The 16,974-nt window shown below is 48.6% G+C and overlaps 2 protein-coding genes across 2 annotated transcripts; one reads left to right on the top strand and one right to left on the bottom strand.

Annotated features, from left to right (window-relative positions):
• The first annotated feature begins 2,696 nt into the window (after positions 1–2,696).
• Positions 2,697–7,208, top strand: LOC123401116 (probable arabinose 5-phosphate isomerase). Its single transcript, XM_045094839.1, has 3 exons — positions 2,697–3,694; positions 4,981–5,204; positions 6,747–7,208. The coding sequence occupies exons 1-3, from the start codon at positions 2,771–2,773 to the stop codon at positions 6,901–6,903; spliced, it is 1,305 nt and encodes a 434-aa protein (XP_044950774.1). The 5' UTR covers positions 2,697–2,770; the 3' UTR covers positions 6,904–7,208.
• Positions 7,209–7,328: 120 nt separating this feature from the next.
• On the bottom strand, positions 7,329–11,948 carry LOC123401117 (single-stranded DNA-binding protein WHY2, mitochondrial). The gene is made up of 8 exons (XM_045094841.1): positions 11,832–11,948; positions 10,641–10,726; positions 10,460–10,557; positions 10,284–10,376; positions 9,590–9,684; positions 9,423–9,496; positions 8,184–8,272; positions 7,329–7,729 (listed from the first exon to the last, which is right to left on the bottom strand). The coding sequence occupies exons 1-8, from the start codon at positions 11,873–11,875 to the stop codon at positions 7,607–7,609; spliced, it is 702 nt and encodes a 233-aa protein (XP_044950776.1). The 5' UTR covers positions 11,876–11,948; the 3' UTR covers positions 7,329–7,606.
• Between the last annotated feature and the right edge of the window lie 5,026 nt (positions 11,949–16,974).

The raw sequence follows: 16,974 nt of genomic DNA on the forward strand, positions 1-16,974 counted from the left end.
GGAGGTGACTAAGCAGCGGCGTCTGCTGACGGCGGAGCAGCGGCGAGACCCGACATACGCGGTCGACTCCCCTAACTGGGAGGTGTGGCTCGCGGTGGAGCACGAGGAGCAGCGCCGTCGTGGCGTGCGCCAAGTGCAGCCAGGAGGCCCTCCGCCGCCCCCACCTGTCGTCAGCGACGAGGACCAGGAGGCTGAGGCCGCCTACCAGTCGGCGCTCACTGGTGTCCTCCGTGACAGCGAGGAAGAAGCTCGGCACGTCGCCGAAGAGGAGGAGGCATACCAGCGGCAGCTCGCGGAGGCCATGGCACTGTCGGCCGTCCGCGACTGCGTCGTGCCACCTCCGCCGGAGCCCGAGCCCGAACCCACGCTGCCACGGCAGGTCTACCAGTGGACCGGCATCGTCCAGGAGTTCGTCAGCACACCGCCCATCTGGCTGGGTGCGATCCCGCTGCAGGAGCAGGCCTACCTCGAGCACTGGAGGTCGGTGCACCTGCACGCAGAGCGCGCCGAAGGCCTGCGGCTCATGGAGTTGGAGAAGGAGGAGGAGGAGGAGCGACGGGTGGCGGAGGAGGAGGAGCGTGCTCGCGCTGCTGCGCTGCCCCCACTACCGCCACCGCCACAGCCCGCGCTGGTGGGGCACACGACCGAGGCGCAGGCAGCTGCGCTCTAGAACTCGGTGTTCCCCTGGGCCGACCCTGCGCCAACGCTGGTCGACCTCACCAGCCCCGACGACGACAACGACGCCGCCTAGGGCTGCATGGACGTAGTTTTAGTTTTTTTTATTTTAATATAATGTAATGTGGACGCGACACGTGGACTATCGCCGGAAGGCCGGCTTTTAATGTTTAATTATGTTTTATGTTTTTTTCTCGCCGGCAAAAAATGGGTCCGGTTAGCTTGGGCGCATGAGCCGACCCATTTGCGGAAGCGGACGTTCGTGTCCGCCTGGCCTACCCAAACGGACAAAAAGCGGACAAAATCGCTGTCCGTTTGGGTCGGCCCTTTGGAGTTGCCCTAAGGCCAACTCCAGCGCACGACTCCATTCGAACGTCTGTTTTGCCTGGATTTTGTCCATTTGAAGTGAATGATGGGGTCGTGTCCGGGTCAATTCTGGGATGCGGTGGACGTGCGCCCAACGCGCGGGCGCATCATTGGCCGCATCCTGTCCGCCTCATTTAAAAACACTAGCATTTGAATAGCCGTGACCCATAATTCATGCAAACGGCCCTAGATCACGCTGGTAACACAACCAGCCTACACATCCTCGCCGGCAACATAGCCAGCGGCCGACAACTCAGTCGGCCTCCAAAAGAATAGGTTTTTCGCCGGCAACATAGCCAGCGGCCGGCTCACCATGCCAGCCTCCAAAAAAAGAACGGCCACGACCGATCTGACGCCCTAGTTCAGGCCATCGGCGTCGAACATCTCTTTCTGTCGGGCCCCAAACCAGCTCCTTGTCTTCTCGCTCATCTTGCTCAAGTCCAGCTCATGATCGCTAGCGCCACCTCCTTTGCTTTGGTTGCGGCATTGGCGGCCTCGATGTCGAGCTGCCTCTGCCTGGCCGCCTCCTCGATGCCGAGCTGCCTCTGCCTAGCCTCCTCCTCCATGTCGATCTTCCTCTTCCTGTCCGCCTCCTCCATCTCAAGCTTCTTTGTTTTGCAGCTCCATGTATTGCTTCATTTGCTCCTCCTTGCCTTGTCATTTCTTTTTGTCCCTCACTTCCTTTTGAGACATCATGCCATGCAAAGCATACAATGCTGCATCACGCTTGTCATCCACCTTGGAGTTGGTCTTGCCACTCGGCCTCTTCAACGCCTCATCATCTCCACCTCCGGCCAAGGCGGTCGCCTTCTTGCCTCTCTTCCTTTGAAGCTCACGGGTATTGATCCTTGAACTTAGGACAAACGGGTCTGGCTTGGCACCTTGGCGGAGGGAAACCTGGCGACAATGGTGTGGTCGACGACGTCGGGGAGGGGCACTACGAAGGCCGGACGACCGACGAGCCGGTGCTCGCTGGCCTGAAGGGCGCATCCGCGAAGTTCGTCAGGCAGCACAACCCCATCATGAGGAGGGCATGTGCTTTGCTGACGATGTCCTCCTTCTCTTGAGCATCGCCTTCTACCGCGCAGTCTCCAACGCAGTGAGCTCGATGGCGTACGCGGCCACGGCGTCCTTCCTTTTCGCCTCCGTCCGCGCGGTTCTGCCTCTTGGTCGATTCTGCGTCCAGCTTTGCGATCTCCTCCGATGTGAGTTCCGACCGCGACTTCTTCGTACCCTGGGGCGCCTTCTTCTTCTTCTTCGCCTTGGTGGCCGGGACGACGGCCGGTTCGTCGGAATTCGGCGAGGGATCGTCCATGGCGGGAGAGGGTGGCGGGCGGGGTGTGGGAGGATTTTGGGGAGAAATGAAATGGAATGGAGCGTGGGGGCGGGAAGGACGCGCTGCTTTATGACGCCGACGGGCGGGCTAGGGAATGACAGGCACGCGCGTCCGTCCATCCGCGCTGTCCATTTTACCTAAAAACCGGACCAAATTTAAACCGAAAATAAGTCGAAAGCGATCAGAAAACGGATAAAGATCCGTTTGCTCCCGTGTGCTGGGGCACCTGATGTATCGGTTTTGCTCTAAACTGACAGGATAGAGTCGCGCTTTCGAGTTAGGCCTAAACCCACACTTTGCTCGACGTGTGTATTGGTAGATGGATCTATCCGCAGTCTCGACACTGCATACTGGGTTGGCCACCCTCAATCACCGCACGACCATCCCCGTCCCATGCCACCGGCATCCGTCAGCACCAGTCAATACCACCACCACAGGCACTCCCGCAAACCGCCAGACCGCGCCACAAATCTACCCGCGTCAGAATCCCCATTAATTCCAGATCGCCGCGGGGACGCGCAAACGAAACACACGCGCCCCTCTCTCCCGCGGCGCCCGTTTCACCGTAGAGAGAATCCCTCCTCCTCCTCCCTCGCCGCCGCGGCATTCCCCCGAGCACCCTCCGCGCGTTGCGCGAGCGCGGCAGCCATGGGCTCGCTCCCGGTGCTCTCCCTGCCGGAATGCGCGGCGCCTCCGCAGGAGGGGGCGCGGGCGACGGTAGCGGCGCCGGACCTGGCGGCGCTCTTCCGCGCGCAGCGGCGCCACCTCGACCACTTCTTCGACCGGCTCGACATGCCGCAGGCGGCGGCGTTCGCGCAGGCGCTGCTGGACGCGCCCGGGGCCGTCTTCTTCACGGGCGTCGGCAAGTCCGGCATCGTGGCGCGCAAGCTGGCGCAGACGCTCGCCTCCCTCGGCTTCGCGCGCGCCGGGTTCCTCTCCCCCGTCGACGCGCTCCACGGCGACATCGGCTCCCTCTTCCCCGGGGACGTCCTCGTGCTGCTCTCCAAGTCCGGGGCATCCGACGAGCTGCTCGCGCTCGTGCCATGCGCGCGCGCCAAGGGCGCGCGCCTCATCTCCCTCACCTCCGCGGCATCCGGCGCAGACTGCCCGCTCGCCGCCGCATGCGACCTCAACGTGCACCTCCCGCTGCAGGGGGAGGTCTGCCCCTTCGGCCTCGCGCCCGTCACCTCCACCGCCATACAGATGGTCTTCGGCGACACCGTCGTCGCCGCCATCATGGAGGCGCGCCGCCTCACCAGGGACCAGTACGCGGCCAACCACCCCGCCGGGAAAATCGGAAAGACCCTCATCTTCAAGGTATGCCTTCCTTCATCGGCAAGCTATCCTGCATTATCAACATTATCAGTTTTTCGGCAATTCCGTGTCCAGACACCCAATGGGTAATCGGATCTAAGATCAGATCTTACAATTACTAAGTGTTGCACATCTAGGTCCTATACCATTGATTTTACATGAAGATTAGTGTGGGTATTTTACTTTTTTACTTTCCTTGTTATATTGATTGAGTCACTTAGATGTGCAATACTTAGGACACATCTAGATGTGCCCTAGACAGACCCTTACTAAATTTTACTTCACACATTGCGTGTCGGTGGCCTTCTTTCTATAATTTCCCCAGGTGAAATGGTGTACACATGATACGACATGATTTAGCTATTTTGCTGCTATCTAACCAATTTTTTGTTTCTATTTGTGATTATGTACTTGTCACTATCTCTTTCATGACACGCCATGGAGTTATAATGATGTGGCCTGCTGTTGATAAGTCATTTTCGCCTTGTGCTCATGCAACAGCATAGATACTTCGCAATAGAATCTTGCTTAGATGAATGCATGTTTTTTGCTTGTGTTATTTAATACTCCCTCTGTCCCAAAATAACTGTCTTAACTTTGTACTATCTCTAGTACAAAGTTGTACTAAGCTTAAAACATTTATTTTTGGATGGAGGGAGCAGTATGGTTAACAATGAGAGCAAGCATATATCATTTTCCCAACTTGAAATTCTGCACGCATGATGCGGCACATGCTCATTATGATTTCACAATTCTGTCACTGTCCATCCAACATCTTGTTGCTATTTGCGGTTTCTTGTCGCATTCTCTTTTATTTATGACACCTCTTGGAATTATAGCAATGTGGTCTACTGTTGATAGGTTGTTTTCCCCTTGTGTTTATCAGACAATAAAGATACTTTGGCACATATTTTGCATAACAATAAAATCATGCTAACCAGATTGATGCATGTTTTTGCATATCTTGTTTAGTAGTATGGTACACAATTCAAAGCAAGCCGACATCATTTTCGCTGACTGATTGTGTGTCGTCACATTTAACTGACCTATATATTCATACAAAGTTTGAAAAACTATTAGCACCATGTTGAGTTTTACCTAAATTCGTATTTTTCGGCCAGAAACGATAAAGATAATAATATGGTCATACAATGTCCAATACTTGCATTTCGTAACCATGAGAATTTATGCTATCCTTGAACTAAAACAATTGGTTCTTTTCTTATGCATGTGGAATGTTCTTGAGGTAATAGTGTGTCAAAATCATAACCTGCAAAACTGCCCTGCAGGTTAAGGATGTCATGAAGAAACAAAATGATCTTCCATTGTGCAAGGAGGGAGATATGATAATGGATCAACTTACTGAGCTCACTAGTAAAGGTTGTGGCTGTCTTCTTGTGGTTGATGATGAGTATCATTTGATTGGAACTTTCACCGACGGAGACCTCCGGCGTACACTCAAGGCAAGCGGGCCAGCTATTTTCAGTCTAACAGTTGGAGAGATGTGCAACAGGTTTGTGTCTGCTCAGTCTTTATGTATGTCGTTATCTTTTCTAGTAGAGCCAGGATCTTGAAAATTGTCTGGAATAATAGTCTGGAAAACGGTAAACTGGGCAATAACATCCATGACTAGTATCGTTCAGAAAAGATATCGTCCATCTTTGGCCTAAAGAACCTTTTGAAACACGATGAAATTAAGCACAAGGCCTTGTTTGGATTACCGTTTTGCCTTAAATACCTCTGTAGAAAAAATACAGATCTCTCTCCATCGTTTTGTTTTCGGCTGGAAATCTTCTAGCGGACGGTAAAATACACCTGTAAAATTAATACGTCTGTATTTAATTACACCGCATCCAAGCGCGGCCCAATTGTTAAAATAAAACTGGTCATGAAAAGAAACTTTGTTTTCCTTGCTGTTAGCAAGTATTGCATTTTAGAATCACAGGAAATATATGCTAAATTTTATCATGTACCCTAAATCTACAATATATACTTAAATTGCTCGTATGAATATTCTGTTAGTTCGTGATGAGAACTGCTAGTGAGTGTTCTGTTGAAAGTCCAGTTTCCTTTGTTCAGAGTTAATTCAGTTATTCTGTTCACTGGTCATTCTAGTTTCTTCTTTGAATAGTTTGGATTGCTTACCACATGTGTCACGTGGTCACTGATCATTCTAGTTGAATCTTTGGTGTTCAACAAGTGAACTGTTAAGATATGTTCACGTTTGCCTGTTGTACTTGTGTCCTAGATTATATGATCCACATCACCTCAACTGCACGATGTACAGCTCGTGCCGTCCATCACGGTAGCAGTTCCTTCATCCCCTGCTTGTACCTTTGTAACTCTAATCAGGCAATACAATTGAAAGTGGCTTGATTCATCTCTTTCTGCCTGCAATGGTTGTCTTCCACCTAGTAATGTTCCTTCTTTTCCCAGTTAATGGAAGTTATCTGATGCCCCATATAGGATCTTGATAGCTCAATAATGTACTCCTCGTTATTGTCCTGTGGTGTAACAAGATCTGTTAACAGAGAGTATTGCTGTCAGTCCTTGACCTGTTCCTGTCATATCCCAATAAAGCACCACAACTCACATGAGGGCAGTGCTGATTCTGTGGACGTGAGAGGCAACAGCATGCCAGTTGCCTATAGTGACCACCTGGTGGGGTGTTTTGAGCTATCGCTGGGAAGACAGTGAATATGCCCAGCTGCTAGTGAGTGAGCGTATGCTTGTTCAGTGTAACTGTTCGTTATGCCCTGGGATTTGTGGTTCATGACAACATGCTACAGGCCAGCCACAATCAGATCTCAATGACCTCGTACTATGCACTCTGTTTCTCTAGCTTATTTTTGGTCACTTGATTAAGTTTCCTTCAAGATCCAGAGCACAAATAGCATAAGTTAGAAGTAGCTTTGAAGAATGTCGCATCATCTTTGTTATAGAACTGAATGCGCCCAAACCAATTTCCTTCTGTTCTTTTGCATGTGTGTTCTCTTGGTATGCTTGATACGATCTAGAGCCCCCTTCACTAACAGGCCTGCTTGACCTCTTCCAGGAACCCAAGGACAATCACCGCGGGTGCAATGGCGGTTGAAGCCATGGAGAAGATGGAGTCGCCCCCTTCACCTGTGCAGTTCCTGCCTGTCGTCGATGACAAGAACGTTGTGTCTGGGATCATTACACTGCATGGTTTGGTCTCTGCTGGATTGTAACTGGTTCTTTGTGTGTAGCCTGCCCCGGTTCTTCGTGTTTCTTTGTGTGTAGCCTGCCCCGGTTTTTCGTGGTTCTTTGTGCCTGCTTGGTCCTCCCAAGACATCAGATAAATTCTTGTGAATCTGATCGGCATCATCTTATCGCTGTTGTAGCATCTGTAGTCTAGATATGTGGAGATTATATGTTCGAAGGCACACTACCAGTATCATCCCATAGCCCCTCTATAGTGTTTTTGTTAAGAGGAATATGTGGGACCTTGTTCAAGCAGGGTTGAGGTTAAATAAATCTTAAGTTGCCAATATTATATCCTTTTTATGCATGTCAAAGGTACTGTTTGCTGTATTTCACCCTTGTCCGTGACACATTTTGCGACATACTCGAATGACTCCCAGCATCCCAGCATTTGAAGTACACGCGGGCCACATGATTGAACAGCCATTAAGGACATCCACGCAAGTCATCATATCTTAAACTAGAACAGAGATTCGCCCTGAATCTAGAAGTGCACTGAACAGACACGAGAGAAACACAGTTTGACATCCTAACTTCAATCTCCTCGGGTACAATAAAATCTGATAAAGACAGTTCCCTAGTTTGATCACAAAAGAAACACAGTTTGACATCCCACGTATCCACGCATTTCAGTGGCGAGCTACGGTGGTGCCTAAAGCCCTCTGGCGAGCTGCTGCGAGGAGGAAAGCTTCACCTGTCCCATTCAGAATCTGGGTTTGGGCGCTCGAACCTAGGCTTGCTAGCTGAGGTCGGGGCGCTTTGAGGGTGAGTGGATAGGGCCTGGTCCCAGCCCATGATGTGCGGCAATGCAAACTGCACGAATATACACATATATCGAGTAGTCAAAAGACATCATAAACGACGGTTTACATGTAACGTAATTGTAGAGAAGCAAAGCAACAACAAAAATATTGTTGGCAACAGCCTCAAGTTATCACTAGTAGTTACAGTGATATACTTGAAAATTGCCTAAATAGAAAAGCAAATATGAGCACCAGGGGTCAATGACCAGGTAACATTGTGGAAGAGAATGAATCCATACAGCATGACACAAACTTGAAGCTATAAAATGTAATGCTGTGAAACAGAGCTACGATAAAAGTTCAAGGAAACCAAATCTACTGTTCTTAGTTATGCATTGCCAGTATATCAGTAAGTTGGACTAAATCTGTCAGTGATTCAATTATCAGCAGGACTTACGGTAGTCATGATAATCTGATAATAAACTTCTGCATCAATAGATGGGAATGGCAACATGGAAACTTACACTCAATGCCGTGCGCATAACTGCAAATTCAGCTTTTGTTACAGGGACTGAAAGGCGTTCATTTGTCTTCTGCACGTTATTCAGAACAGCTGAAAAGAAGATTGTCATGTATCTCTTGCCAAAATTGTTCAACGACAACAGAAGAAAAGGAAGCTAGCAGAATAACACAACATACAGAGACAGTAGGGGGCAAAGAAAATATAATAGTTCTGTACTGTGTGCTGAATAATGGTGAATAGGATGATAACTATAGAGCAGAACCATTCCCTTTCGTCAGGCAGTTGTTTTAAGATTTCAAAGATAAAATCCCTCAGAAGTCAAATTAATGCAGGAGATCGTACTTGAGCACATGGGCAGTGCACCAATATCTCTCCTCTCTCCCTAATAATAATAAAGCAGCGATCGATTCTGTCGTACGTCGTGCCATTTTTGCAAAAAAGCCCTCGACATTTCCTGAAATCGACCCGCAGTCCGGATTTAAGTAAGAAAACGAATCTTTTTTGCATTTTTCAGAAAACCCCCTGATGTTTCAGGTAATCAACCCGCGGTCCGATTTTAAGTCAGAAAACGAATCTTTTTTTTGCATTTTTTTAGAAAACCCCCTGATGTTTCAGGTAATCAACCCGCAGTCCGTATTTTAACAAAAAAAACTGACTTTTCAGTTAATCAATCCACATTTTATCTAAAACAAAATTATCCATATCTTGTAAACCGTAACTCCGATTTTAACATGTTATATACGAAATTTGATTAAAAAAATGTGTAGAATCTAAATAGGATGTTATGTTTAGCTGTTGAATACTTCTTAAATATTATTTTTGGTGCAAACTTAATCTGTAGTGCACGGTCCTTTTTTTTCTCTTTCCGGCAAAGATACAAATTGCAATAAACATCCATTAAATTAAAACCAAATTGAGAGAAAAGAAAACATCGTTAACCACACATGCACACCTTTGGAAAACCTCGTGGGGAGAAATAACAAATTTCTCATCTTATTCCGAGTGACTGTACATTCAAATGCGTTTTCGTTGTGTGAGCACTAAAGCCATCGTCGGCAACACAAATGTGATGCCATGTGAAAATATATTTCGTTCAGAGCGTGTGTTATTTTCTCTTCCGTTGCAACGCACGGGCTCTTTTGCTAGTAATTCACAAGCTGACTAACTCCTAGGCTCTGTTGAGCACTCCAGATTTACGCTATGGCGGACTGGTAATGCAGTCCATAAGGAAGTCACTTACTTATGTTAACGAAGTATCCATTATCACTGCCAAGAGGAGTGATCGACAAAGATTTCTTCACTTGACCTTCATGACTGGTGAAACATTGGTGTGTTAAGAAGGCTAAATTTAAAAGCACGATATATCTGTATGTAACTTTTTATTCTTTGCACAATACTATTACAAACCTTGATTTCATGGAAGGATCATGGAAAAATTCACAAGATTCAGCAGGTCCAAGACTTATCAAGCTTCCAACTTCAGTAGGTGACAGAGCAAAGAGCTGTACAATAAATATTCCAGATCCATAAAGCCCAATGAAGTATCAAGTTTTAGACTATGTATTCTTATGTTGTGCATACAAAAACTAATTTACAGAGAGAAACTTAAAAGCAAAAGAAGCAAGACAAAAATCAAGATACTTTTGGTCTTCACTGTTAGGCTGTTAGCTACAAGCTTATGACCAACAACAGAAAAAAAGGGGTACAAACAACAGATGATCCTTAATGATTGAGCTAACTGCAGGATGAACCTTCCTTCCCTCTTGACTGTTGTTGTGTACATAGCTAATTCATGCCAAATAAAACTATTAATTTCATTCTTTAATTGTAGCAAACATCCTGCAAGTTCGCATGCATTTGTTATGGGTTACTAAAGTGCACGCTTAATCATTTTTTACTTGAGCTTATATCCAACATAAAGTAATAACAGTACTAGCAATTGTAACATACGCTTTGGAATCTATGAATATCAACCACAGTATTGATTTGGCCTTGAGTTCATGGCAAGAATATGGATACAATGGGGTATAACTAGGAATTGGCCTGCTTGTGACCAGTTTCCACCACTAGGAAATACCAAATACACAAGAAAATATTTTACCTGTTTCTTCGTATAGTCGTACTTCCTTTGTCCAACTGCCGGGAAGAAGGTCAACATTACTGACCCATTTCTGTTGACTCGAGATCCTCCAGACTGATAACACAGACAAAAAATCATATATGTTGGAAAGCGTTGTGTGCTAGAAGTAGAACACGAAGATATAAATGTGAACATACTTCGAGTTTGGTAAATAAAGGAAGGATAGGACTTATTGAAAGTGCAGCCTTTCCCTTGAACACAGTGTAGCTCGCAAACTTCTTAGCAGATGCATTCTCTGCAGATAAAGATGTTGACGTAATTGGTACTTGAAGCATGTAGCAGGCTGTGTAATATTAAGTATATAAAACAAGGTTGTACCATCAACATTTGCAGCTGAAGTCGAAAGTGCATGCTTGAATGTCAATGAACCGCTCCAGAGAGCATCTTTGAGGCCAGTGACTCCCCTAAAAAGGAAAATAAAAACTTATTGTACACTCATTGCAACTGGTCGGAAAACTGCAGAACCATACTGCAACAAAGAACTACTTATGTCTCTAATTTAAAGGTTCGGTAATGATCCGTCAGTTTAATACTGTAAGTCAGCCATGCTTTTCAAGATTTAAACTTTGTAGTATTTTTTACCACCAGTTAGTACAGCTATAGATAGGTGAGTGATAATATTTGGAAGTATGTTGTTATGATTTTTTCGCCACGAACAATATGTTGTAAAAGAAACAACCGTTAAACATTACTTGTGGAGGGCGAGAACAAGTCAAAGTGCACCTTATACAACCAACAGACCAAATAATACTCAAGATGTGATCCTACGTTCATAGATGTGATCCTATTTAAGATGAGACCGCCTATGTCTGTACAAAATTACAAGAGAAATCACAGCATTTCAAGCAGAATGAAAAGAAGAACAAGATTAAACTTGACCAGGTAACAATAAATTGCAAATTTCCAGCACTGTTCTTTTTACAAGGGCACAGCAAGCAGCATGACAATTACAATGTAATATCTCGGTTGATCATCGTATCAACGACGCATTTATACACTTCGAGTTCCGATTAACACGAACAATAGTATATGAGCTAAGATAACTAAATTAGATCCAAACAGCATGAATAGGGTGATTATTCGACAGCGAACGAACGGCAACACAGTCAGATCACACAATAGCATCAAAATCCACGCCTAGTAACAACACGGTCCTATCCTGCAACAGTTTAAAGGGTGGAGAAATCAACAGGTAACCAACTCCGTGCTCTGGCCGCCAGCCAACGCTTAAACCCTAAGAAAACCCGCAGTCGCCTTTACGGGCACTGCAAAATGAAATCCCCCCCGAATCGACCGGCTAACTTGCTAGGTTAGGGGATCAGAACACGCGCGCTCACGGACTCGGTCGAGGGGGCGATTCGCATCGGCGAGCACGCCAACCCTCAAAATCGGGACACGGCCGGGTACCGCGGCGGCGGCGGCGGCGGCGGCGGCGGCAGCTAGGTCTCCCACACGGCGCGCGAGGCGGGGACGGGGAGGAAGAGGCTTTAGGGTTTCGCGGTAGCTGACCTGGAGGTGGAGGTGGAGGGGAGGAAGCGGGAGAGGCGGAGCATTGTTGCTGCTCGTCCGTCGTTGGTCGCCCCCGAGCACCCGGGGAATGGAAAGCAGGCAAAGTAGGCGCCGTTCGTCTCGGGAGGAGCCGACGGCTTAGTATAGGAGTAAATGGGCTGTGGCCCAGCCAAGTCCCAAGAACCCGCGGCGATATTCAGTTATTTTTTTTTGAACCTTCCCCTAGACGAAAAACCTTAAGGTTTCGTTCTCTTGCGACGATCCGTCGGGATTCTACCCGACGCCTCTGTCGAGACCCGCAACCGGTTTGCTTCTAGACTCGGGCTGATTAAGGGGGATCTCTTGGATCCTTCCCGGCCTTTGACGAAGAATAACCATCTCGGACACGAGAAAAGGTGATGTGGAGATTAGATCTAGAGATGGTGGAGCACTCTGGTTCCAGAGGGCAAAGGGGAAGGAAACACCGAAGGAACTTCTCGCAAGGCTGACCCTGCAGGAAGAAGAGGAGGATGATTTCGTTTGGGAAGAGGAACTCCCCGACATGATGGAACCAGCGAAGTGGTTGGCAATAGCCCAAGTGCACACTCCAAACAGCTTCATCCTAAACGCGCTCTATAGTGACATGCGGGCGACCTCGAACCCCGCAAAACCGATGGTATGGCGTAAGATCAAGGAGAACCTCTTTACGACACAATTTGGTTGTCTATCGGATTGGAACAAGGCGATGGTGCAGGGGTCATGGATCTTTAGGGATCATGTTGTGATCTTAAAGGAATATGATGGATTCAAAAACTCAGATACAATCAAGCTCGACAAACTTGCGGTGTGGGCGCAAATTCATCGTCTGCCGGACAAGTTTCTCATAGAACCAGCGGTGAAAGGTTTAGCCTCGAGGATTGGCGAGGTGGAAGAAGTGCAGTTGAAGCTGTCGGCGGGTTTCTTTGGAGAGTTTGTCAGAGTGAAGGTTTTGATGGACATCAATGCCAAAATAAAACGCTTTGTGACGGCTAAGAAGGGAGATGGAAGGGTCCAGTATCAAGTAAAGTATGATAAGCTCCCCATGTTTTGCTACAACTATGGCGAGTTCGAACATTGGCATGAAGAATGCGGAGAGGGGGAGCACGATGAGGCCACCTTTGAGTGGGGCGATTTTCTTTTAGCAGACAATGTCCGGTTCAGAGCAGCTGACCGTGGGAATTTTGCATCAATGAGGGGAAGAGGAGGAGCATAGACAGGAGGACGAGGGAGAGGCCGAGAACAGTATAACCCAAAACCAAAGTTGATGGTTCAATGCAAGGCAAGATCAAAATTCCCAGGACACCGCTCCGTTGGCGGAGGGGCCAAAATTGGCAGTTGAGAAAGGCCAGAATCAAGAGCATGGCATGGTACTCGCGGTAATTGAGCCATTGCTGACTTCGAACAAACGCACATCGGTCGAAAATTTTGCTAGGTCATCAGAAGGCGGCGTAGCTAGTGATGACACAGGCTCTCCAAGAACCTTGGTGGTAAGTGTCGGGGATATACCCCGCGGTATAACCCGACTTGAAGTGTAACCCGGCTTGAAGTATGACCCGACTGGGACTTGGCGACTCACTAGTGACCCGACCGAGTTTGACAACTCATTAGTGACCGGGCAGGCGGCTCGTACATGACTCAACAGGCGAGTCACACAAACGACAAGACCCAACGGGCCAGAAGGCGGCTCATGGGAGTGTCGGCTCACAGAGAAGGCCCAAGGAAATGAAGGACTCCCTCACAAAGGAAACAAGACCCGGATTAGGATTCAACAGAGACTAGTCCTAGTCATACTCCTAGTAGAACTCTACATGTAAACCTACCCCTTCCATCTATATAAGGAGGGGTAAAGCGCCCCAAGAGGGACGAGTTCAAGCCATTAAAGATAGACATACTAGACACCCTCGAAATTAGAGGTATCGATACCGCACTCTTGTAACCGAGATCATCATCTTCATCAATGAAGCACAAGGAGGACGTAGGCTTTTAACTCCATCAAAAGTGCCGAACCTGGATAAACTCGTGTCTCAATTCCGACCAACCCCTCTCAAGCCGTCACATAGTGCCGAGCGAAACACAAGTTCGTCACCACATGCAGGCTGCAAATTGCCAGAAGATTAGCTGCACCTGCTACGCACAAACCAGTGGACAACAATCATGAAGGGTCATATGATGCTAATTGAGCAAAATCAGTTACAGAGTAATACTAATTGGAACCGCGAGTCGTGGAGGCAATCAGATGGTCCGTCATGAGCAGCGAAATGGAAGCGGTTCATGAAGCAAAGAAAAGCACAAGGCCCCGACCCGGAAGCAGACTCGACGTCGCCCCTCCGCACTCTCCGCGCTGTCGTGGTAGCCCGAGCCGCCACATCTCCCACACCCTGCTCGACTGAGCCGCTCCGTCTCACCTCTGCACGTGCCTCCGCCATGGCCACCTCTCATCGCCGAGCCGGCTTCCACCGCCAGCGTCGCTCTGGACGGCCTCGCTTCTCCCGCGAGCCGTTCGGGCTCCACTCTGCGCATACCGCCTGCGCTACTTCGCGCCCGCCGACTCCTCTCATTTCCACCTCCAGCAAAGCACTGCCGCCCCAGCCGCCGCGGCCTCACCTCAGCCGCCACAACCTCGCCTCGCTGGCCAGTGTGCACCTTACCCGTACCGCGTCGAGTCCGTGCCATCGCCAGCTCCACCCCGCTGCACTGGACTCTACCACCATAGCTCAAGCCGCCGCGCGCTAGGCTCTCGCTGCTGCCGTCGTCGCCGGTTTCGCTTCGCCACCAGGGCCGTCCCAGCCACTCCTCTTCCAGCTGCTCAAACTCCTCGCCCCCGCCATGAGCCGCCAACCCCGCACTCCTATGAGCCAACGTCCCGCATCGGCCGCTCCCCCCCTTCCCCGCGAAGTGGCTGCTACCCCACGCACACACATGCCACCAACCCATCGTTGGATGGTTAGGAGGATTGTGGTATCCCGTGTCCACGAAAATTCAAGTCCCGAACTTGACATTGCTGTTTGCATTTTTCTGGATTTATTTCAGTTCTTCCGGCGATGTGCTTTTAGTGGGAGGAGACGTTCCCATCGACAATGAGGGCGTCAGTGGCGACTTCGTCAATCTCAAGATGATGTGCCAGCTTAGTCTCTCGAAGGTGCTCATAGGGGTAGGGTGTGCGTGCGTGCGTTCATAGGGGTGAGTGTACGCTCGTGTATGTAAGCGACTTCGATTGTACTCTGCTAAAAAAAGTTGTTGGATAAGAAAAGAAAGAGGTCTAGATGGGAAGATAAAGGAATAAACGGAGCCGACTATAAAAAAGGAAAGAAGAAAGAAAGATCGAGGGGTTTTTGTTCTCATCAACCCCGTGACGGATGAATTCCGACAAAACATACCATGTGAAGTTCATCCGGTATATTATTATTGATATATTTTTATTTTTTACGAAAATAATTACTCTGTCCAACTATATTTTTACGCAGGGCAATTATTCATTACCAAAGTGGCACGATACCGTGGAGATGGAGGCGCACCAACATCGGTCTGGACTGGCGTTTGTCCGTGTCATGCCGCATCGGCTTACAATGACGCGGCCAACTCTCACGTTCGCGCGACCAAGGCGGCTTACAATGACGTGGCCAACTCTCACGTCCGCGCGATCAAGATGGCTTACAATGACGCGGCCAACTATCATGTCCGCGCGACCAAGATGGCTTACAATGACACGACCAACTCTCATGTCCGCTCAACCAAGACGGATTACAACGCCGAGACCGATTCTCGCGTCCTTGCCAAATCGCCGGACAACTCTCGCATTCAAATCAGCATACCGGTGCAATGCTCGCCTATACGAGCCACCCAACAAACGTGCACAAGCCGCCGTCCCCACGGTCCATTCTCCATCGACATATCGATGCAATGCTCGCTTATACGAGCCGTCCAATGGACGCGCGCAAGACGCCGCCCCTGCGGTCCATTCTACATCAACATATCAGTGCAGTGCTTGCCTACACGAGCCGCCCAATGGACGCGCGCAAGACGCCGCCCCTGCGGTCTAGTCTACATCAACATACCAGTGCAGTGCTCGCCTATAAGAGCCGCCCAACGGACGCACGCAAACCGCCCCCGTGGCCCATCTCCTCTAAACAACATTGGAGCAAAGGAAAAAAATGACATTCATGTCTTACACAACATTGTCAAAACACGGATCAGCTCCCACTTGCGCCGGGTTGCTCAAAGGATGGATGCATTTGCATGTTATCCTGACAATACTATCTACTTCAACATATAAAGAGAAACAGGAGGGCTTGTCATGAAGGAAACATCCGTGGTAAAACTACAAATTGAGACGACCATCATTTAACCGTCAATTCAAAGCAAGCGACAAGGAAAAAAGAAAAATGGCACTAGACGGGTGTGGCACCCTCGATTTAACCGTACGCTAATCATACACGCAAATGTGTATGATCAAACTCAAGGACTCACGGGAAGATATCACAACACAACTCTAGACACAAATAAAACAATACAAGCTTCATATTACAAGCCAGGGGCCTCGAGGGCTAGAATACAAAAGCTCGATAAACACACGAGTCAGCGGAAGCAACAATATCTGAGTACAGACATAAAACATGGGGGTGCCTTAGAGAAGGCTAGCACGAAAGATACAACGATCGAATGAGGCGAGGCCTCCTACTTGGGAACCTCCTAAACTACTCCTGGTCTTCAGCAGCCTCCACAAAGAAGACACCATCGGGGGGTAGACGTCGGCAGGAAACTCCATCTCCTAGGCTCCATCATCTGGTCGCAGCAACGGATCAAGGGGATAAAGGGGGAGCAAAGCAACGGTGAGTACTCATCCAAAGTACTCGCAAGTCTTACATCAGAACTAAGCTAAGTATGCATCAGTATCAAAGAAGGGGGGGGTATATGTGGACTGACTGCAGCAATGTAAGAAAAGAGAGAGAATGCCTAGCCCTATCGATGGCTAGCATCTCCAAGGCTTGCAGGAATAGACGAGAGTAGAGCAAGGTAACACAAATAATAGTCATATTGTTGCAGCAATATTAATACGAGGTCACGCCTAGAGATCCTCCCTCGACTCCCTGCGAGGAAGCAATCCCGGGGCAACTAGTTCGAGTTA

The sequence above is a fragment of the Hordeum vulgare genome, chromosome 6H, assembly GCF_904849725.1.
Source record: "Hordeum vulgare subsp. vulgare chromosome 6H, MorexV3_pseudomolecules_assembly, whole genome shotgun sequence".
Lineage (NCBI taxonomy): Eukaryota > Viridiplantae > Streptophyta > Magnoliopsida > Poales > Poaceae > Hordeum > Hordeum vulgare.